The sequence below is a fragment of the Cetorhinus maximus genome, chromosome 1 (assembly GCF_964194155.1).
Source record: "Cetorhinus maximus chromosome 1, sCetMax3.hap1.1, whole genome shotgun sequence".
In the NCBI taxonomy this organism is placed as follows: Eukaryota; Metazoa; Chordata; class Chondrichthyes; order Lamniformes; family Cetorhinidae; genus Cetorhinus; species Cetorhinus maximus.
In genome coordinates, this window is record NC_135879.1 from 114,337,530 (window position 1) to 114,362,046 (window position 24,517).

At 40.4% G+C, this 24,517-nt stretch overlaps 1 protein-coding gene across 1 annotated transcript in view; it reads right to left on the reverse strand.

Moving 5' to 3' along the window:
* The window catches only part of adgra3 (adhesion G protein-coupled receptor A3), a 250,405-nt gene extending 233,624 nt beyond the window's left edge, over positions 1-16,781 (reverse strand). Inside the window, exon 1 of the mRNA XM_078545705.1 lies at positions 16,055-16,781. Coding sequence (XP_078401831.1) covers positions 16,055-16,308 — 254 coding nt within the window. The 5' untranslated portion in view covers positions 16,309-16,781. The remainder of the gene's footprint in view (positions 1-16,054) is intronic.
* Positions 16,782-24,517: the final 7,736 nt, after the last annotated feature.

Consider the following 24,517-nt stretch of genomic DNA (forward strand, 5'->3'; position numbering starts at 1 on the left):
TGTGGATTCAAAATTCTGTTCTTAGTAGCCTTTTTGTTGCCATGGTGATGTGCTGAAATCCCATGAAATGCAAATCACCGCAAGCACATCATCTCCATGAGTATGCATTGGTCGGCATGTGCTATAAGAATTGGAGATACACATTTCCAGATATTAACTTAGTAGTAGGCATGGGGCAGAATAACTTTCGGAAAAGTAATGCTTAGCAGTGTTTGTGTTTGCTAGATAATAATTTATATTTTAAAAAATAATCAAGATTCAGGAACGAGGAATGAAAGGGAAAGATGATTCTCCAACAAGTAATGGAAACTGATAGTTAGAAAATATGGTTAGATACATGGATTTCTAACAACTCTAATAAGTTGCAATCAGAGCAGTTCATCAGGGTGTCTCTTCATTAATATGAACATACAAATTAGGACCAGGACTAGGCCGCCAGGCCCAACGAGCCTGTTTCGCCATCAGGGCTGATCTGATTTTAACCTCTACTCCACATTCCTGCCTACTCCAGATAACCTTTCACCTCCTTGCTTATCAAAAAATCTATCTAGCTCGGTCTTAAAAGATATTCAAAGACTCTGCCTCCACTGCCTTTTGAGGAAGAGAATTCCAAAGACTCACGACCCTCAGAGAAAAGATTTTTCACATCCCTGTCTTAAATGGGCAACCCCTTATTTTTAAACACAGTCACCCTTAGTTATAGATTATTCCACAAGAGCAAACATCCTCCACATCCACCTTGTCAAGACCCCTCAGGATCTTGCATGTTTCCTCTTACTCAAGTTGCCTCTTACTCTTCCAAACTCCAGCTGATACAAGCCCAGCCTGTCCATCTTTTCCTCATAAGATAACCCACCCATTCCAGGTGTTAGTGTAGTAAACCTTCTCTGAGCTGCTTCCAATGCATCTTTCCTTACATAAGGAGGCCAATACTGTACACAATACTCTTGATGTGGTCTCACTAACGTTCTGTATAACTGAAGCATAACTTCCCTGCTTTTGTACTCAATTCCCCTCGCAATAAACAACAACATTCTATTAGCTTTGCTAATTACTTGCTTTACCTGCATACTAGCATTTTGCGATTCATGTACGAGGACACCCAGATCCCTCTGCATCGCAGGGTTCTGCAATTTCTCACCATTTAGATAATATGCTGTCATTGAGCACTCTAGAAACCCAATGAATTGATCCAAAAGTCATATTCAAACATTTTTTTCCAATGCTAATTTTTCAGAACATATTTTCATCATTTTTGATATCAGAATATGGGACTATAAATAAAACATATTCCTTCCACCTCTTACTTTTCTTCTCCTTCAATGGAAACTGTTCAATCCCCTTTCATTGAAGATCAGAAATCCAAGCTCATGGGGGCATTGGATGGTTAAATAGACTAGAAACGAAGTGTAACATTTATGAACATTTTTAATCACTCCACAGTGATTAAAAATCACATTATGTACGTGGATTTCATCTACACCCACAAAACTGGTCATAAATATTTGGTGCAACTTGTGTCTTTGAGAATAAAAACCAGTTTTTGATTATTTTCTAAGGAATTACAAATTTGAAAATTTGTAACAAAAGTAGATTAGTTTTCTTGACAAATAGAAAACACATGAAAATTCAGGTCTTTTTCATCACATCAAAATCGTTTGAAACCATAAAACACCATAACCTAATCAGTGGGCATGTAATGCTCATAATACCATCCAAGTGATTAGATAAACCATGAGATGAAAGCAAATAGAAGTTTCCCACACTATAAGCACTTGGCAATTGACTGAATTAAATTTAAATAATGATTGAGAACACAACTTCACTAAATCAAGCAGAATAATATCCATAATAATTCCGACTTTGGAGCTACCTTTATTTATTATAAAAATCTAATTGGGAATGGAGTAAAACCCAAAAATTTAAGTCCCATTAACATTGTCCATTACAAATTAAATTAGGACTTACCTGCACAGTTAGAATTTTACAACTAAATTCTACTGCTAACCAAATAGCCATGTTAAGCATCATGTCTACAGTAAAGTAAATAGGCTAATGTGCAGCCATGCATTCAGTACCTTGCACTTTAATTTGTTGGCACTGCACTGAATAAACCCCATTTCACATGACTGAAATTACTTAGTAATGTCAGTATTTATCGGCCAACCACAAAAGGCTAAACCCATTTCATTGTTTTGTTGTACAACTCAATTTACAATGAGATCTGAAAAGTAGGTATGCGAAGTACAATAGCTACTTTCTCAATAAACAGTAGATATATTTGTTTAAAACAATTTGATAAAGACCAGCAATCCAAGCTCATGGGTGCAGTATTTAACCACAACAGCCAAAGTGCAACAATTATGAACATTTTTAATCAATCCATTGTTACGCGATGTACCTGGACTTCATCCACACCAACAACACTGGTCACAAATATTTGGTGCAACTTGTTACTTTGAGAATAAAAGCATTTTTAAAAATTATTTTCTTCCCCACACTTCTTGTTTTCTCAAGTAACTGCAACAAATAAGGAAACCATGGAAATCAAAATGGAAAAGGGGAGACAAATACCTGTTAACATGGAAATCTAATTTGTGAGGAAAAACTTGATACAAAATATATAATAATGCACTCACATACATGCATGTCCATTCCTGCTGTTCTCACATAACACAATCATCTTTGGATAGTACAGTACATATGTACCTAATGTACTTTTTTTTTTACACATAGTGTAAGGCAGGGAGGATTTTAAGAAAATATTGGAGGACTTCAAGTGAAAGGTAGTATAGGCAAACACCAGAGATTAGTAATCATGAAATAAAGGGCTGTTTTCCTTCCAATAGCTATATGCAATTTATTTAATTTCCTGAGAGATGAATAGCCAGGCACAAAAGTTCCAAGACAAACTTCTAAGAAACCTCTTCTTGATCCTCAAAAGTCAATCAAGTACAGATTTCAAAAGCTAAATCAATGCTTACTAGTATGTGGTTAAAGTGTTGAATCTTTTTAAGATGCATCACAACTCTGCTCCTAGATGAGCATGTTTTAAATCCAGCAAGCAAAGAAGCATTGTGCATTGTTTAAAGAGTCAAAGATTGCTGGAATGGAAACAGGAATGCTTCATTGGAATAAAAGGAACTACCCAACTTAACTGGGTAGCAAGCAAGCAAACAAAATAAACAAAAAATAATCAGCAAATACAAGACGGATAGAATGCAAAATAGATATACTGTATTCCTGGCATACAAAAAGGAAGGTGCAAAGGATAGTGTTCCATAAATAAACAGAATCTAAACCAAAACTTAAATGGAGACTCTTGATAAAACTAGGGGTAACTATGCTTATGGAAGTTGAATGGAGAAGTCAAAACTGAAGTCAGAAAGGTAAAAAAGAGTAAGGAATAGACCAAAAGATAAACAAAAGAAAATAGTAAGGAAGATTACATGCATAATATTAAGAGTAAAATAATCAAGCAGAGGGTCGGACCATTCAGGGATTAAGGGGAAAATCTAGTGGCAGGGGGTGGAAATATGATGATGAAGATAGTAAATAAATATTTAGCATCAGGTTTCACAAATAATAGTGTAAGCAAATTGTTGGTATACTGGAGAAAGATATAGAACACTTGTTAGAAACAATGACACTGGTTGGTAGAGTGGGTTAAAATTTGCTTAAGATGCAACAGGCACTCAAGAAGAATTAGAGCGAGTTCAGCATTAAGGTACAATTGGACTGTCTACACTTTTTATAATCAAAGTTTCCATAAAGTGAGTAAGAGAAGTTTAATTCTTGCAAGATGAGAGGATGAGCTCAAGCTAACACAATTGACATTTTTTACAGTAGACTTGGAAGGATTGTGGTACAAGAATCCCTTGTCACGTGTGTAGTGCAATATATTGGCCATCATGAATTCTCTGCATGAGCAGGCATAAAAGCACAGTGACAGTGATTTGTAAAATTAATTCTCTAGGATAGAGAATCTTTGTGATTGAACAGCAACTGGTCATACTCTGCAGCATCAGCAGCAGGGGGGATTTTTGGATTGTATTCTCCAAAATACAGTTACTAAAAAGGTTGTTAGGTAGTTCTGACAGGAAATTTAGAAACAGAAAACTTGCAGACCATCCACAGGAGCAGCAGGGGTAGATTGGACTCTTAAGTGTAGGGAACCAGAGTTCCTTGAACTGTCCAGTGGACACAGTGGATGACAAATATGAGCTGGATAATGACAGTGAATGAATAGAGGGTGGGGCTGAGTAACATTATGGTAGTGTAGAACATGGGACTATGAAAGAGAAGCTGAGAGGCAGCAGGATGATAGCAGAATGGTAATGATAGGAGATTCTTTAGTTGGGAGTATTATCAGCCATACTTTTTTCAGTCATGACTGGGACTTCTGAATGTTATGTTGCCAACCTGGTACCACAAGAGCATCATTGAAAGTGTGAAAATATTCCTGAAATGAATGGATAGGTGACAAAAGTAAAGGTCCATGGTGGAAGCAGTGACATAGATGCAAGTATATTTGAGGCCTTGTGGAGTGAATTTAAAAAGTTGGGCATCAGTCTGAAAACCAAAACATCAAAGAAAGTAATATCCAAACTGTTTCCTGTGCCAAGCACTGGAAAGGTAAAGGAGTGGAAGAGTTAAAACATCAGCTAGTGGATATAGTATATTCGGATTTTCATAAGGCATTCAATAAGGTGGCACACAAGGGTTTGCTACACAATATTAGGGCTCATGGGTTTGGAGGTAATATATGGGCATGGGCTGATGATTGGTTCAAGGTCAGGAAAGGATAAGAATAAACAGGTCAACTTTTGGAATGCTAGGGTGGAACTAGTGGAATGCTACGAGGATCAGTGCTTGGGCTTCAGCTATTTATAATCTTCATCAATGACTTAGATGAGAGGACAAAGTGTAATAGTTTGTTGGTAATACATGGCTAGGTTGGAAGATAAGCTTTGAGGGTGTTAAAAGGCTGCAAAGTAATATAGATAGTTAAGTGATTGGACAAGAACTTAACATATGGAGTATAATGTGGAGAATGTCATATTCATCAACTGTGGTAGGAAGAATAGAAAAAACATTTTTTTTAAAAAGGCGAAACTCTTAAATGTGGTATTGAGAGAGACTTGGGACCCTTATACATGAACCAAATACAGTAAATATGCAGGTACGCAAGCAATTAGAAAGACAAATGGTATATTAGCCAATATTGCAAAGGCATTGGAGTATAAGAATAAGGAAGTCTTGTAATTACATAAGGCTTTCGTGAGACTGCACCTGGAGTACTGCACATGGTTTTGGTCTCCTTACCTAAGGAAGAATGTACTTGCCCAAGGAGGGACTGCAATAAAGGTTCATTAGATTGATTCTTGAGGTGACAGGGATGTCCCATGAGGAGACATTGCATAGAAGGGGCCTATACTCTCAAGTTTAGAAGAATTGAAAAGTATAAAATTCTTAAGAGGGCTTGACAGGATGGATGTTGAGAAGCTGTTTTGATTCACTGAGAAGTCTAGAATGAAGCTTCAGGCTAAGGGGTGAGTAATTAAGGACTGAGGTGAGAAATTTCTTCACTCAAAGGGTCCTCAACCTTTGGAATTCTCTGCCCCATGATGATCAAAGAGTTTTTTTTTAATTCATTCATGGTGTGTGGACATCACTGGCTAGGCAAGCATTTCTTGCCCAATCCTATTTACCCTGGAGAAGGTAGTGGAGAGCTGCTTTCCTGAACCGCTGCAGTCCATGTGCTGTTAAGGAAGGAGTTCCAGGATTTTGACTCAGCAACAGTGAAGGTATGGCGATATATTTTGAAGTCAGCTTGGAGGGGAACTGCCAGGTGGTAGTGTTGCTATCTATCTGCTACCCTTGTCCTGCTAGGTGGTAGTGATCATGGGTTTGGAAGGTGCTGTCTAAGGAGGCTTGGTGAGTTCCTGCAATGCACCTTGTAGATGGTGCACACTGCGGCCACTGTGCATTAGTGGCGGAGGGAGTGAATGTTTGTGAATGGAGTGCCAATCAAGCGGGTTGCTTTGCCCTGGATTGTGGTGACCTTCTCGAGCGTTGTTAGAGCTGCACTCATCCAAGCAAATTGAGTATTCTGTCACACTCTTGACTTGTGCCTTGTAGATGGTGGACAGGCTTTGATGAATCAGGTGGTGAGTTACTCATCGCAGGATTCCTAGCCCCAGAGCTGCACTGTAGCCATAGTATTTATATGGCTAGTCGAGTTCAGTTTCTGTCAATGGTAACCCACCCCCCAGCATTTTGATAGTGGGGGATTCAGTGATGGTAATGCCACTGAATCTCAAGGGGCGATGGTCAGATTCTCTCTCATTGGAGGTGGCCATTATCTGGCACTTGTGTGGTATGAATGTTACTTGCCACTCGTCAGCCCAAGCCTAAATATTGTGCAGGTCATGCTGCATTTGGATATGGACTGCTTCAGTACCTGAGGAGTCGCAAATGGTGAATAGTATGCAATCATCAGCTAACATTACCACTTCTGACCTTATGATGAAAGGAAGGTCATTGATGAAGCAGCTGAAGATCGTCAGGCTGAGGACACTACCCTGAGGAACTCCTGCACGGATATCCTGGATCTGAGATGATTGACCTCTAATAACCACAACCATCTTCCTTTATGCTCGGTATGACTCCAACCAGCAGAGAGTTTTCCCGAGTTCCGCTGACTCCAGTTTTGCTAAGGCTCCTTGATGCCACACTTGGTCAAATGTTGCCTTGATGTCAAGGGCAGTCACTGTCACCTCACCTCTGGAGTTCAGTTCTTTTGTCCATGTTTGAACTAAGGCTGTAATGAGGTCAGGAGCCGAGTGATCCTGCCTGAACCCAAGCTGAGCACCAGTAAGCAGGCTTTTTCTTAGCAAATTCTGGTTAATAGTACTGTTGATGACCTGTTCCATCACTTTGCTAATTGACAGTAGACTGATGGGGCAGTAATTGGCTCGGTTGGATTTGTCCTGCTTTGTGTGTACGGGACCTACCTGGGCAATTTTCCACATTGCCGGTTAGATGCCAGTGTTGGAGCTGTACTGGAACAACTTAGCTAGGGTGAGGCAAGTTTTGGAGCATAAGTCTTCAGTACTATTGTTGGAATATTGTCAGGGCCCACAGCCTTTGCAGTATCCAGTGCCTTGAGCCATTTCTCGATATCAAGTGAAGTGAACTTAATTGGCTGAAGATTGGCATCTGTGATGCTGGGGATCTCTGGAGGAGGCCAAGTTGGATCATCCACTTGGCACTTATGACTGAAGATTATTGCAAATGCTTCAGCCTTATCTTTTGCACTGATGTGCTGGGTTCCCCCATTATTATGGGTGGGGATATTTATGGAGCTTCCTCATCCAGCGAGTCATTTAATTGTCCACCATCATTCATAACTGGATGTGGAAAGACTGCAGGGCTTAAATCTGATTCGTGGGTTGTGGGATCACTTAGCTCTGTCTTTTGCATGCTACTTATGCTGTTTGGCATGCAAGTAGTCCAGAGTTATAGCTTCACCAGGTTGACACCTCATTTTTAGGTATGCCTAGTGTTTCTCTTAGCATGCCCTCTTGCACTCTTCTTTGAACCAGCACTGATCCCCTGGCTTGGTGGTAATGGTAGGTGCCATGCCGCGCCATGAGGTTACAGATTTTGCTCGAGTACAATTCTGCTGCTGCTGATGGCCCACAGTGTCTCATGGATGCCCAGTCTTGAGTTGCTAGATCTGTACGAAATCTATCCCATTTAGCACAGTGGTAGTGCCACATAATATGATGGAGGGTATCCTCAGCATGAAGACAGGTCTTCGTCTCCACAAGGACTGTGCAGTGGTCATTCCTACTAATGCTGTCATGGACAGGTGTATCTGCAGCATGCAGGCTGGTGAGGATGAGGTAAAGTATATTTTTCCCTCACCACCTGCCACAGACCCAGCCGAGCAGCTATGTCCTTTAGGACTCAGCTAGCTCGGTCAGTAGTTCTATTACTAAACCATTCTTGGTGATTGACATTGAACTTCCCCACCCTTAGTGCTTCTTCCAAATGCTGTTCAACATGGAGGAGTATTGACTCATCAGCTCTTTGGGCTGGGGGGGTGGGCGGGGCAGGTACATGGTTATCAACAGGTTTCCTTACCCATTCTTACCCATGTTTGATCTGATGCCATGAGACTTCATGGGGTTGGGACTCGATGTTGAGGATTCCCAGGACAATTCCCTCCTGACAGTATACCACTGTGCCGTCACCTCTGCTGGATCTGTCCTGCCGGTTGTCAGGACATACCAAGGGGTGGTGTCTGGGGCATTATCTGTAAGTTATGATTCCATGAGTACGAGTATGTCAGGCTGTTACTTGACTCGCCTGTGAGACAGTTCTCCCAATTTTGGTACAAGCCCCAGATGTTACTAAGGAGGACTTTGCAGGATTAACAGAGCTGAGTTTGCCATTGTCTTTCTGGTGTCCAAGCCGAAGTCAAGTGGTCCGTCCGGTTTCATTCCTTTTTGGCTTCATAGTGGTTTGATACAACTGCCTGGTTTGCTAGGCCATTTCAGAGGACAGTTCGGACATTGCTGTGTCACATGTAGGCCAGGCATTAACAGATTTCCTTCCCTAAAGCATATTAGTGAACTAGATGGGTTTTTATGACACTCAACAATGGTTTCATGGGCATCATTAGACTTCTAATTCCAGATTTTTTTTATTGAATTAAAATTCCACCATCTGTCATATTGGGATCTGAACCCGGGTCCCCAGAGCATTACCCTGGATCTCTGGATTACTAAGTCCAGTGACAATACCACTATGCCACCACCTCGCCTATTTCAAGGCTCAAATTGATAGATTTTAGATACTAAGCAAATAAAAAGGTATGGGGATGGAACAGGAATGTGGAGTTAATGTAAAAGTTCAGCTGTGATCTTATTGAATGGTGAGGCTTGCTCCTCTTTCTTATGTTCTTAGGTTCAGCGAACTGCAAGGAAGACTGTAAAACACTTCAGAAAGGCAAACAGATTAGTAGAATCACCAGAAAGGTAATGAATGGAATTAAATTAAATTAAAAGTGGTGTATTTCATTTTGAGAGGAACACAAGGAATGGATGCATGTACTCAATGAAAAAAATATTGAAGAATGCAAGTAAAGAAACCTAGGGGTTCAAAAACACAAATTCCTGAACTTGAAAATTTGAAGCCACCGGCATCACAGTCTTCATCACGGAGAGGGACAGAAGCAGCAACTTCATGGCAACACCACCTCCAGGTTGGATAACATCCTCATCTGGACATGCATCATTGTTTGTTCTTCAGCATTGTATTAAGATCCTGAAATTCCCTACCCAGCTCCCTTCCAGCCACATATCTGCACCATGACTAGGAATACTTATTTCTACCTCTGTAATATCTCCCAAATCTGCCATTGCTTCAGGTCATCTATTGCTGAAACCATTTGTTAACTCTAGACTTCACTTTTCTTATGCAATTCTGGCTGGCCTCCCACTTTCTACACTCTAAACTCAAGGACATATAAAATTCTGTTGCCTGTGTCCTAACTCACACCAAGCCATCAACTGTGTTCACGATTCCTCTATTTTAAAATTCTCATCTTGGTTTTCAAATTCCTGCATGGTCTCATCCCAGCCTATTTCTAATCTCCTCTAGCCCCACAACCCTCAGAGATCTCTATGCCCCTGTAATTCTGGTCTCACAAGCTCTCCCACTTTTAATCATTCCACTATTAGAAGCTATGCCTTCAGTTGCAGTGGCCCTAAGCTCTGAAAATCTCTCCTAAAACCTCACCACTTCTCTCTCATTTAAGGCACTTCTTAAAACCTTGCCTCTTTGATCAGGCTTTTGGTCATCTGTCCTACAACGCCCTTATGTAGCCCGTGTCAAAATTTGTTTGGTAACATTCATTTAAGTGCTTAGGGGCATTTTACAATAAAGATACTACATAAATGCAAGTTGCTGTTCCAGCACCATCTCAAGGATCACAATTCAAGACAGTGAACCTCCACCATCTCAAGGCAACTGGCAATGAGTAAAAAATGCAGCCTTGCCAGCATCAGCCATGTACAGAGAGAAAATAAAAAAAACCCACAGTGGATAAAACCATAAAAAGGTCAAGAGCATTCTGGGTTTTATAAAGAGAGTTATTAAAGTACGGGACAAAGAGTATATTCATACGACAACATATAGGCCACAGGAACTTAGGAGCAGGAGTAGGCCATTCATCCCTTCAAGCCTGCTCTGCCATTCAATAAGATCATGTCTGATCTGGTTGTGGTCTCAACTCCACTTTCCTGTCTGCCACCCCCACCCCCCAACACCAGATAACCCTTGACTCCCTCATCTATCAAAAATACATTTAACTCAGCCTTGAATAAATTCAATGACCCAGCTTCCATTGCTTTTTGAAAAACAGAATCCTACAGACAAACGACACTCAGAAAAAAATTCTCCTCACCCCAACTTAAAAGGGAGATCTCATTCTTAAACAGTATCCCCTCGCTCTAGTCTCCCACAAGAGGGAACATCCTCCCGGTATCCACCCTATCAAGTTCCCTCATGGTCTTACATATTTCAATAAGATCACCTCTCATTCTTCTAAACTCCAATGGATACAGAACCAACCTGTTCACTTTTTCTTCATAAGATAAGCCCTTCATCCCAGGAATAAGTCTGCTGAACCTTCTCTGAACTGCTTCTAACACAATTATACCCTTTTTTCAAATAAGGAGACCAAATCTGTACATACTACTCCAGATGTGGTCTCACCAAGGCCCTGTACAGCTGCAGTAAAACTTCCCCACTGTTGTATACCATTCCCCTTGCAATAAATGCTAACATTTCATTTGCCTTGCTAATCACTTGCTGCACCTGCATATTAACTTTTTGTGATTCATGTAACAGGGCACCCAGATTCCTCTGTTCGTCGAGTTCTAAAATCTCTCACCAGTTAAACAGTATACTGTTTTTCTATTCTTCCTGCCAAAGTGGACAAGTTCACATTTTCTCACATTATACTCCATCTGCCAATTTTTTTGCTCACTTACTTGACCTATCTAAATCCCTTTGTAGACTCTTTAACTCCTCTTGACAACTTAATTTCCCAACTATCTTGGTGTCATCAGTAAATTTAGCTACCATACATTCAGTCCCTTCATTTAAGTTATTGATACAGGTTGTAAATAGTTGAGGCCCCAGCACTGATCCCTGTGGTACTCTACTAGTTACAGCTTGCGGACCTGAAAATGACCCATTTATTCCTACTCTCTGCTTCCTGTTAGCTCTCCAATCTTTTATCAATGCTAATATGTTACCCCATTATTGGAGACAATGATTATAGAACTGGAGAACATTGTGCTGTGAACTAACTGAAGTTTATGAAAGATTGAGGCTGGCAAGGTAAGCATTAAGAGTGCTGTGGGAATATTTTACACCCCACTATAGGGAAAATATTATAGCCCTCCAGAGCACAGAACTAACAGGAGATTTAAACAGAAGTTTATTGTCGGATAAAAAAAAAAATCCTACATTCTCATGTCAGAGTGTTAATGGTGAGATGTCAACAATTTAAGGCTCACAAAAGGACGGAAAATACATTGCTTTGTTGGAGAACAGAAATGTTTACCACAGGGAGCATGGGTAAAGAGCACTGCATCTTTTAATTGTAAAATAGATAAACTTTTCCAGCAGAGAAAGTTACAAGGCTGTGGAGAAATAGTCAGGCTGTGGGATTCACTCTGACTTGGCCTAGCATCATAAACATAACATGGAAGAATATCTCTCTTTTGTGCTGTAAGCATGTAGGGTTCTATCCCTTACATTACCCAGTGGCTAAATGTAGTACTGTGAGAACTGTACTAAAGAGCAGCAGACTCCACCAGTTGGTGGCTGGCTTGATCTTAGAACACAATGCTGAAAAGGAACTTTGGCCAGTTATGTTCCAGACATTAAATTTTGAGGTTTTAATCAATGACATCCTGTAATGGTCTGACAAATAAAACAGTATTGCTTTCCTCAAATCAGAAAGCCAAATGCAAGTTTCACATCCATTTCTAAGGGTATTAAGTGATTTTTTTTTCTTTGATAGGGTTATAGTTTAAACGAGAGAGATACTCCAAAAGAGTGCACGAGAGAGCTTTGCCCTCCAGTAATCCCTTTATTTCAGTTGGACTTGCCTAATATTCTATCATCGCATTGTTTTTTCTTCTCTACAACTTCTGTACTTAACTCTGTGGTTCAAATATGGCAACCGGCATTTCAATCATGAATTTTCCAAGTGTTTCCAAATGAATAAAATGCTTGACTTTAATTTATATTTAAAAAAAATTATCCTTGTATATTTTTGTAAATAAGATTATGACATAACTGATCATACTTTCAGTTTCAATAAAACTATGTACAGTATGAATCATTGCCTTTTACTTGTAAAATATGTGCATGCAGATATATACACATCCCAACATTTGATTCATCTTAACAATATTGCCACACTACATTATCCTTTCAATAGAAAAAGTCAAACTCACTTACAACCCAGCCTTTATCCAGCTCCAACACATCTGCTCATGTCCAAATCCCTTTCAATAGCACTGTTATCTGCAGATCTTGCTTTCCCACACTTGGGTATCATCTGCTAACAATATCCTCAGAACAGTCATTAATAACTCAGAACAGCAACCGCAGTACTCTGAGATTCCACTTACCACCAATGAACTGCAACAAGTCCCATTGACTAATCACAGCCCACTATTATCTAACCAGATAGCAACCTTTTCCTTAGCATTAAGTTTGTCATGCAGGGCACTGTCAAATGTTTCTGAAAGCAAGGAGTCAACCACATTGCATTTTCTGTTGTCCTATGAAAACAAACATTTTCATGCAAGTTTTTGTTCTAAAATCAAGCTTTAGAATGCCTTCCATCTGAACTGGCCCAAAAGACCTAATAAATTCAAACTACAATAACAATATTAAATCCAACTAAACTAGAAATTGTTTAATTCAATCAAACAGCTTAAATGCGTGGCATTCTATGTAGCTGTGGTTCCCAGATAAAATAGTTTTTAAACATCAGATAAATCATTTGATAAATTAAATTCTCACAAAGGACCATGATTGTATTAGCATTTTTTCAAAGGATAAATTGTGATTCAATGAAAATATTAAAATCAATTATTTCAAACATGGAATAGAATAACTTTCCTATTCATTTAAAATTGATTAGTTGACCTGCTGGCAAAAAAATGCATGTTCCAAACACAAAGAAACTAAATCATTTTAAAGGTAAATGCAATTCTGACATATAATAAAAGGGCAGCTCTATTCGAGTACCTAGAAAAAGCATGCATATTTTAAAGATCTCTTTACCGTATCCTCCTCATGATCTTTTAACCCCAAACACTCTTCTGGGCAGCAAAATTACTCAATTATTCCAGAATGGTCCTCTACTATTTGCTTACAGCTGCATTATCCTAAATGGTTGATTTTTTTTCTCTCTGGAGGTTAAAGCACTGTCGCCACCAAATTTAGAAATTAATTGATAACCAGTCCCTAACTGCTGCAGATCAAGATACACAAACAATTCAACTTATTTCTGCTTCATCTTATACAATATCCACTATGCACTCACTACATTTGACCAGTCACAGAGTTCTGACACTTCACTCTAATTGTGCAACTTGCGCCAGCACAGCAACAGTTTGCCTGATCTCACACAGCCAACCTTCAAATCATCCCATTACTCTTTTCCAGACTACAGATAAGATTCTTTCTCAGGTCTTCACAGTTATTAAATCATAGAACTCCAGCAATAAATGCCTTCAAAAGAATCATGTGAGAAAAATAAAATGCCCAAGTCCCAGTGCTACAGCAACATAGATTTTTTAGAAGTTCTAACTAGAACATTTTTCAATATTTGCCTGCTCACAACTGCTGGTACAAACATAATCCATTCAGCATATTTACTGACTCAAAAAGAAGTAACTGGGCTGAACACTAAGGAAATAACATTCAGATCACATCTTCAAATCTGAATAGTCCAAATGACATTTTTTGAAGCCATGATATCCTCATAGAAGAATGAAGACTTCACACACATCTTGCTGGGCCACGAATCTCCAGGTCAAGATGCAAACCCACTCTGAAACCTCTGCTGATGCCATTCTTCATCCACCCATTAGCTGCATGCAGGAAATTTTCTTTCCTAGGGCAGCTCAGACACTGAACCAAGTGCAGAGAGAAAGAAAAATACAAAGAACTATTCAATAAAACATTAATACAATGAATACAGCTTCAAGTCTAAGTTCTGTGATGAAAGGTGCATTTTCAGTTTTTGGGTATTTTTTCTTATACTGGATTCCAGTGTCTGGATGCTATAATAGAAAAGTTAGGCTGCTAGAGGGAGTGATCTTTGATATTCCAAATGGCTTGCTGTAGATCTTGACTTTTCTTCTGTTTACATTTGTAGGATTGACATTGTATCCCATTGGGACATTTAATAACTACACAAAAATCCCATGGTCCAAATAATTTCTGTCTAACAGGCACATCAGTCATATATCTAGTTTATCCTAGTTGCAATTGTTATTTCAGCTGCATAAGAAGTTTCAATGCAGATTTTTCTAATTACTGACTAGCAGTTTGCTGTGTTGTTTTTATATAAGAAAAGCATTCCCTAACTTTTCCTCACTATATTAGTGCACCATGTTGATTACTGTTACCTGAAGCACATGGATCCATAGAACTGTTAAAGTACAGTTGAACAGAATCAAAGAGAATACTCATAGTTAAACCATGTGAAAAAAACTCGAATCAATATCATGAACAGCCATGCTATCACATGCAAAAACTTACACACACACAGACACCATACTGCATGTAGAGTATTGGCGCAAAGCAATTTTAGCTTATACCAATGCTAAACTTTTGCAGTGAGAATTGGGTGTCAAGGCACAATATCACTCCAAAGTGAAATGGAATGAGTCAAATTCAGGCTTCACCCATGTTATAACTGCAGCATCAGTGCAAAGTCAAAAAACTTCACACCAACACGGCCATGATTGTCCACTGATAGTGTATTTATGTTACAACATATGGTTCAATATCTGTATACAAATGTCTACAGCAACACCTCTCCAAATAATGGGAGCCAATTGAAAGAAAGTGTTATACAAATTGGTGCTTTTATTGTGCAGTTTATGACTATGAGATATGAAAATGTGAATTCAATTAGTACGAGGAACTCAAAATTATATGAATACACCAAAACACATGCATATTGTCTGAATATGCAGAGTCCCTTTAATGCAGACAGCAAATGTAGGTGTCTATTTAAGCAACAATCTTTTTTGGTGGATATTTTAGTAAACTGTACCCCAGTTTTCTTAGATTACAAAACCATGCATCAATTTACACATCTATCAGTTGAGGTAATTTCAGTGCAAGAAGTACACCACCCCCTCCTGCCACCCCAACCAAAAGATCTTTTAATAAGAACCTGGCAAATTACAAATTGTAACTAGCTATATGAGATTTCAGGGAATACACAAGTATGAGCCAACAAAGCATGTGTGAATTTCTAAAGTACTTCTGTAAAAGAAATTGTTAGAAACAATTATATAACTTTACAAGTGCAAATTGAGCCATTCTAGGCTACCTCCAATGTCTTCAATTTGATCGATCAAGTGAGAGGAGGAAAGAGCAGGGGAGTGGGATTAAACTTTAACAAAGAGCCACCAAGGGCACAAGGGCTGAATGGCCTCCTTGTTGTACCATTCTGATTCTAATATTGCGAAGATTGCAGCATCTGCAAAGCACCGTACAATCACGGAAGAGAACAAGGTTATTGTCTCTTCACTAAATAAGCATTTGTTCTTCGACAATCATATGGGCTTCCGAGTTTTGCAATTAACTGTTCAGAAATACATTTAAAAGTGGTCCCAAATAATCTAGACTGAACTTCGCCACAAGGTTAAACGTTTAGGATACAAAATACCTGCTGCCCATTTCTTTGCAAAGGTTCTCAATACTTTATACTTACAAAGTAACTGTCCTGTTGGGCAGGGTGTCTAGTGGGAAAACCTCAGTTAGCTCCAGGTTGGTACACACGACTTTCTTGTCTGCTGTCCCAGGGACTTGGGTGGCTGCCGAGGAGAGGGGAGAGAGTTTCCCAGCGTTTTTTGGACGTTCATCCAAGCGTTTACAGCCACTTGGAACCGAAATACAACCACCGACCACCAACAATAAAACCACCCCTGACAGCTGCGCACAAACGCCGGTGATATGAGATTTCATTTTCTGGAAATATAGTTAAAAACTTCGGCCGTCGTAAATCTCGGTAAAACGGACAAAATTTCCTGAGGTTTGTGTGTGTGTGTGTTTTTTCTTCTTCTTAAAAACGAATGGAAAGCCCATCCAATAAGGCCTGCAATGCACAATAATTCTCCATTCAGTGCCTGAACTGGAAACAGTGAAACACAATGCCCGGGTTCACAATCTTCATACACACGGTTTACAAAACTTAAACATCGTCGGTGGGCTCCCGTTCTTCAATCGGCTCCCAGCCGGAATCAGTCCACATTTCTTTGTGTCGCTCGACTCGAGCAGCAGCTTCTTCACCGGCAACATCCAGGAGAGACACCCCGAGAGTGTGGGGGTTGGGAAGGAAGGCGGGCAAGTCGGGAGGAGTGTGGCCGCCCCAGCACCGCAGACACACAGACAGAGGTGAGTGGATAAAGCAGCAGCTACCGAGTGGCGACCGCACACCCACCAGTAGCTTCCAGCAGCACAAACCCTGCAGACACACAAAAGAAATACAGAGCCCTCCCACATTGATCTTCAGATCCCCCCCCCCCCCCCTCCGCCTCTTCCCCTAACAAATCTCCTGGGAGAGAGACCCGCAGCTCCAGCCGGAATCCAAACTTCCCCTTTTCCGAAGTAAATACAGTTTGGAAAGAGGCAAAGGTCTTGAAACGTGCACTTCAAACTTTGCGTCGCTTCGGCGGAAAATTGGCGATGAAGGCGGCTCGATGTAGATTTGTTTTGTAGTTTATTTTTTTATCCTTTCGGGGAATTTCTCGATATTGGAGGGTTTCGATTATTTTTCCCGGGCCTCCCCAGAACAGCACGGGCCTTGCGGGGCAGCTTGGTTTCTATGCTCCTTGTGTCCCGCGGTCTTTTGTTGTGCAGAGAGCTCGATCCTGAAAAGTTGCCGTCAGTGGAGACGCTACTTCCGACCTGCTGCCTCCATATTGAACTGTTCCCAGCGCGTCAGCCAACCCCTCCCCAGTCAGAGTGGGCACTGCTCCTCGGTCAGTGGGTCACAAGTACTCAAATGTGAGCACATCATTCCAGGAATGTGTTTACACAACTGGAGGAGAATCACATCAACATGCTGGTTTTAAAAAAAAAGTTTCGCTCGTTGTGATCTGTTTGCCCTTTTATCCGTGAACTACCCAGTGTCAAGCGTTGTTTCCCAGTCGGTGCAACACAGGTTCACTGTGACAAAAACAGAAATACCTGGAAAAACTCAGCAGGTCTGGCAGCATCGGCGGAGAAGAACAAAGTTGACGTTTCGAGTCCTCATGACCCTTCAACAGAACTAAGTAAAAATAGGAGAGGGGTGAAATATAAGCTGGTTTAGGGGGGAGGGGGGTACCGAAGATTTCTGGGTTAAAACACACTTAAGTTCCTGCTTCCAGTGCTTTAAAAGTTTAAATAAAGTGTGAATCATGCTCAATATTACAACCACGACGACACTTCAAAACTACTTAATTAGCTGTAAAGCGCTTTGGGACGTCCTGGGGTCGTGAAAGACGCTATATAAATGCCACATCTTCCCAATTTAAAGCAAGGTAGCCGGTTAATGGTGACTAAACGTACACGTGCATATATTAGATTCTGTGATTTTTACCAGTGTTTGAAGAATTGCATTTTGTAATTTCATCCATTTATAGGACCACCAGTGTTTGAAAATTCCTCCACACCGTGGAGCTTGGTGATAAGTGGCTGAAGGAACAGAGAGCCTTGGCTGTGACACCAAGAATCAGGGTGGTACTGGATGGCAGCGGAACTGGTTACATGTCACCGGAGACGTTGGTGCGGCTGGTGACCTGGTGCTACATCAGGCCCACAGCCAAAGCCATCTAAGTGCTGAGGGTTTCATTCAGCCCTGATTTCACTAGGTGTGCCGAGGAGTCATGGGAATGCATAGGGATCACACTCGATCTTATCTCCCTTTGGGTTAAGTTCCTTGCTGGAGCAAAACCCTCTTCGAGAACTCACGTCCCGCAACTGGAACTGTCTCTCATAAATCCTCCCTGCGCCACTCCACTAAATGCAGAGGGGTTTCCTGTACAGGCTACTTCTGCAAACTCCTCACTCACTCGCTCTCCTATCCTTCTGGCTTGTCAGCTTGATGTTCAGCAGAGGTGGTCGGGGGATGTGGTGTGGTGGGCTAATGTCGGTCTATCTACGCAGGGGTGTTCCTCTGCATGACTGGAGATCTACAGTGGAGAGTGTTGCATGGAACAGTTGTGTGCAATAGTTTTAAAAGTGCCTTTGTGGCCTAGAGGAGTCCACAATGTTTGTCTGTGTCCATTGTAAGAGGCTGTAGCCCTGTTTAATTTTCTGAAGCAGCTGCTCCTCCAATTCCAGCTGAATTTTGGCCCCATGCTCCAAATCTTTATCCAGCCAGTGGGCTGGGTGGGAGGTGGTGGGCCAATGGACCTTCTTTTGGGCCTGCTCTTGGGCCTTGCCAAGACAGCAATCTATAGATCCGGATTGGGTGCAGTCATGGGAGTGGGGGAGTTGCTCTGTCCACCTTCCTCTCTTCTGCAGCATTGTCCATACCTGGAGACGGTGCATGTAGTTTCTGTTAATGCACTGGAGGTTTTCTGCGAATGGTGGGAACTGCAAGGTCTAGATTATAAAACAAAAACAAAATTACCTGGAAAAACTCAGCAGGTCTGGCAGCATCGGCGGAGAAGAAAAGAGTTGACCTTTCGAGTCCTCACGACCCTTCAACAGAACTGAGTATAGTTAGGAGAGGGGTGAAATATAAGCTGGTTTAAGGTGGGGTGGGGGAGAGAGAAGTTGAGGGCGGGGTGGGGTGGTTGTAGGGACAAGCAAGCAGTGATAGGAGCAGATAATCAAAAGATGTCACAGACAAAAGGATCAAAGAGGTGTTGAAGGTGGTGATATTATCTAAGAAAATGTGCTAATTAAGAATGGATGGCAGGACACTCAAGGTACAGCTCTAGTGGGGGTGGGGTGGAAAGACTGACAAGGTATTAGTTGTAGATTTAAAAATAATGGAAATAGGTGGGAAAAGAAAAATCTATATAAATTATTGAAAAAAAAAGGGAGGGGGAAGAAACGGGGTGGGGATGAGGGGAGGGAGTTTAAGATCTACTCCCTCCCCCCATCCCCACCCCGTTTCTTCCCCCTCCCTTTTGTTTTTTTCAATAATTTATATAGATTTTTCTTTTCCCGCCTATTTCCATTATTATTAAATCTACAACTAATACCTTGTCAGTCTTTCCACCCCACCCTCACTAGAGCTGTACCTTGAGTGTCCTGCCATCCATTCTTAATTAGCACATTTTCTTAGATAATATCACCACCTTCAACACCTCTTTGATCCTTTTGTCTGTGACATCTTTTGATTATCTGCTCCTATCACTGCTTGCTTGTCCCTACAACCACCCCCCCCGCCTTCAACTTCTCTCTCCCCCACCCCACCTTAAACCAGCTTATATTTCACCCCTCTCCTAACTATACTCAGTTCTGTTGAAGGGTCGTGAGGACTCGAAAGGTCAACTCTTTTCTTCTCCGCCTATGCTGCCAGACCTGCTGAGTTTTTCCAGGTAATTTTGTTTTTGTTTTGGATTTCCAGCATCTGCAGTAGTTTCTTGTTTTTAGGTCTAGATTATATCCTGGATATCCACAATAACTATTATTTAATTTTTTTTTTACCTTATTGTTAGTTTTTTTGTATTTGTGGTGCAAAAATGAATGCAAATACCCTAGATGGGCACTTGCTTTAATATTTTTGACTTCTGTCCAGTGACACAGGAGCTTCTCTGTGTTACCCACACAGGTGCACTAACGAAAAGGCTACTGATGTGTGTGACCTATTTGTGCTAATAAAACAGTTTTGCACTTTGTGAACCAGATAGGTCTGTTCCAACTCTTGGGGAACGTATGAAATTATTGGTCAGAAAAGATTGCTGTCCATCTTGTTATTCTCAAAAACCAAATTGTCTCAATTATCCATTTCTGTAATATCTATTCATTTCTCGCTTAATATTTTCCAAATTCTATACCTTCTAGGGCAACCTATTCCATTTGTTCAGAACCTTCTCACAAAGTAATTACATTTAAATAATTTGTTCTGTCCTCTGAGCTTGAGCCTTTGTTCTGTATGCCGTTTGTCCTTTTGTATTGAGGAAAACAGATGAATAATTATCTCATTTTTTGTAGTGAGTTCTTTGATGACTGATGAAACCTATTTCTGTTTGGAGTGAGCTACCTGTTATGATGTGGCAGGCAATATGTGCCAGGCAGACCAAATCCAAAAGGGAAACTTGGCCACGCTATTACAATGGTTTTGCAATTTGTATTTATCATGAGAAGATTTGTGCACTGAATTCAGAAGTAACGAGTCCACAAACAACTTTAGAGATTTTAAAAATTAAATTAAAACATTTATTAACAAAAGAGAAGTATTCAAACACTTACATAAGATTACAGTTACTTGATTTTATAATAAATCCCAAAATTCCAAACCTGACTCCCAACTACACACCCCCTTTAAGGCAATAGTCCAAAATAGATGTTAACTTTAAATTAGTAAAGTTACCACAGCACCCACTCAACAGTGGAATTCCAAAGGCTTTTAACACAATTTTAGTTACTGGAGAAGTACTTCCTCAAAGTGGCTAGAGGCTTTTCCCAAGTCTGATTCACATGGTGTACCTTTCAGATTGTCCATGGCAACACACTCCCACATAGCCTTATTTCCTTCTTTATATATGTTTCTCTCTTTTTAATGTATAAAATCCCATTGTTCTACATGTCTGCGGAAATTTGCATTTCCTATAATATAGAAACCTTTTATGTTATCAGTATGGCCTTTTCCTTTCCCACCAATGCTTTTAGCATTGCTTTGCCTCATTTATCTTGCCAGTTGTAACCATTACATCATCCCTTTGAAAATCAAACAACCCCTTCATTTATCTAAAAATGCAAATGTCATTCACACCTAATCTATGGAACCCTCATCCTAGCTTATCCATCTCCATTTCAAAAGTCTGGTTTATACCTACTCTTTTGATAATTTCAATCTTGTAGTCTAAATGTCTCTAGTCTAATTAAATCAGTCACACAAACAGAACCACCACACTCACACCCATTAGCCTATAATATTATGAAAAATATGAGTTTTGTGACATACCACAGATTGAACATTGGACCCCAGATACATCAGTTGGGAATCTTGATTTTTCACTGAGACTTCTTCACTTAATGTTTCCATTCAAATTTCAGCAATGCAATGTCTCACAGTAGGAGGTGTCTTCATGGATAGCTTTTTGCCATGTTTCTTATCTTTAGCAAGTTTTTCCAACCTGTGGACATCTATTTTACACTTTTCAGAGTTATTTTAAATATTTTGTTTGCAGATCACCATAAAATTGCTTCCCAGTTGTCAATACACCATAGACGATCTTATATGGGATTTGTTCATCAGACATTTGCAATCCATGACCTGACCCATTGTAGTCATGCCTTCATGATCAGTACATTAATACTTGGCATGTCAGCATTTTTTAAAAATGTACTTTTGTATCATGGAACTTGTCTTACTATCTGATCATCATTGGCTTAGGTGAAAGTGATGAAAGTTTGTTCATGTGGTGTGTGTAGCCAAAATTTCACAGGCAGAAAGCAGAGTCATCAGAACAGTAACAACTTTCCCTCAAAACTGCACAGATGTGTGACCATGCAGCAGTCCAGAACAACCTGTGCAGAGGACAAACAGATTACGCACAAGAAACGGTCCCTTTAAGTTGTGCACAAATGAAGCTTTGCAGCAGTCTTAAAGGGCCATGCACTGTGAAGGGAAATTAGAAGGAATATTGAATAACAGCCCTGTAAACTTTGGGATTGATCAGCAGGTTGGCGCCTCTGTTGTCCAGAAAGTGTTCACAGGGTTACCCAGAAGCAGAATTGGCTTTGGTGGATTCTGCTGGATGCTTCTTTATCAATATGCACCTCTCTACGCTAGATGCTACCTAGGTAGTTACCTATGCCACTGCAGGTGGGGCAGAGGTAATGTTTTCATGTCTGTTTGTAAACAATATATCTCAAACTAATGGAGATTTCAATGAAAGTTGGTACACAGATAGGGTCTGGCCCAAGGAAGAACTAATTAGTTTTTGGCAAAGTTGAGGAGGCCAACATCCTAGGATTCTAAGAAATAGTTGCAGAGATAATGGAGTGCTTGCTATGATTTTCCAACATTCCCGAGATTTTGGAATGGTCCCAGCGGATTGGAAGTTAGCAAATGTAACACCGCCATTCAAAAATGGTGGGAGAGAGAAAACAAGGAACTACAGCACAGTTTGCCTGACATCAGTCGTCGGGAAAGTGCTGTAATTTATTATCAAGGAAGTCTTAACAATGCATCTAGAAAAGCATAGTATGATTAGAACAAGTCAACATGGTTTTACAAAAGGGAAATCATGTTTGACAAATTTATTATTTTTTTGAGGTTGTAATTTGTAGGGTAGATAAAGGCGGGATGTGAATGTACTATACTTGGATTTACAAAAGGTGTTCAATAAGGTGCCATACAAAAAGTTAATACACAAGATAAGGGCTCATGGAGTTGCAGGCCCTATATTAGCATCAATAGAGGATTAGTTAATGGACAGGAAGCAAAGAGTAGGGATAAATAGGGCATTTTCAAGTTGGCAGGCTGTGACTAATGAAGTGCCACAATGATCAATACTGGGGCCTCAGCTAATTACAATCTATATTAATCTTGAAGGCAAAGACACAGAGAGTAATGTATGAAGTTTGCTGATGATACAGATTTAGGTAGAAATGCAAGCAATGAGGAGGACACAAAGGGTCTACAAGTATAGACAGGTTAAGTGAGTGGACAACAAGTGGCATATGGAGTATAATGTGGGGAACTGTGAGGTTATTCACTTTGATCATAAGAATAGAAAAGCAGAATATTTTTTAAAAGCCATGAAACTTGTAAATGTTGATGTTCAGAGAGCCTTGAACTGGACCACCTGAACTGAATTTCCTGAGGGTTTTGTTCAATATTAGAGATATTGCTGTAAATGTATTTCCAGGTCTGCCCTGTACCTAGCTTAATGATAATGATTCGGCATGCTGTGGCAGATTGAATACCACAGGTGTAACACATTATCCCCATTAATATAATTTCTTTGACTTTCTTTCTGGCATAATATTCATTGTTCTTCCTCTTTTGATCAAGTTTGGGAGTTTGATGCTGGGATCCCATTAAGCCATCATTTTAAATCATTGCTGTTGTAACCAGTCAGAGAAAATATTTGAAGATAAAATATAACCACAAAATTAAAACTGGTTGATTTACCTAGTAATTACACAGTACTCAATTCCTCTTCCATAAGTCAGCTGCTCAAGTCAGAAATAAATAGGATTAAATAAGGGCTATGGACACTGTATGGAAATCAGGACATATACCCTAGATAGCTCTTCAACGTAGGCAGTCTCTCAGGATCGAGGGTGACTTGCTTCCACTCTATTCGATAGGTTCTGAAATGGCTGATTAGTCCAATGTGCAATCTGCAGACTCTGCCCAATATGGGACAGTTGATGCTTGGATAGTCGGGCAGAAGAGTTGTTGGGAGGATTTTGCGCTCTCTCTGACGCCTTGATTTCACCTCTGCCTGTTCCCGACAAAGTCTCTAGATGTGTTTGGTGCTTTCCTGAATGAACCTTCTCCATTTAAGTTGGTTACAAGCCAGGGGCTCCTGTGAGTAGGTGGGGATGTTTGACCTTTTCAGGGATAATTTAAGGACATTTATAAAGCATTTCCATTGTCCACCTGGGAGTCTCCTGCTGCCACAAAGTTCTGAGTAGAGCAGTTGCTTTGGGAGTCTGGTGTCAGGCATTTGAGCAACACTTCCTGCCCAGAGGAGTTGATTTTGCGTGATGAATGCCTCAATGCTGGGCATGTTGGCTTGGGAGAGGATGCTGCTGTTGGATGGCCTTTCCTGACAGCGGATTTAGAGGATCTTGCGAAGGCATTGTGATACTTCTCCAGTGCTTTGAAGTGTCTTCTGTAGGTTGTCTAATTCTCTGAAACATATATAAGTGCGGGGATCACTGCTGCCCAGTAAATCATGACCTTAGCCTTAAGTTTCAGATTCTGGTCCTCAAATATTCTTTTCCTCAGTAGGCCAAATGCTCAGCTGACATTTTGGAGGTCATGATGAATTTT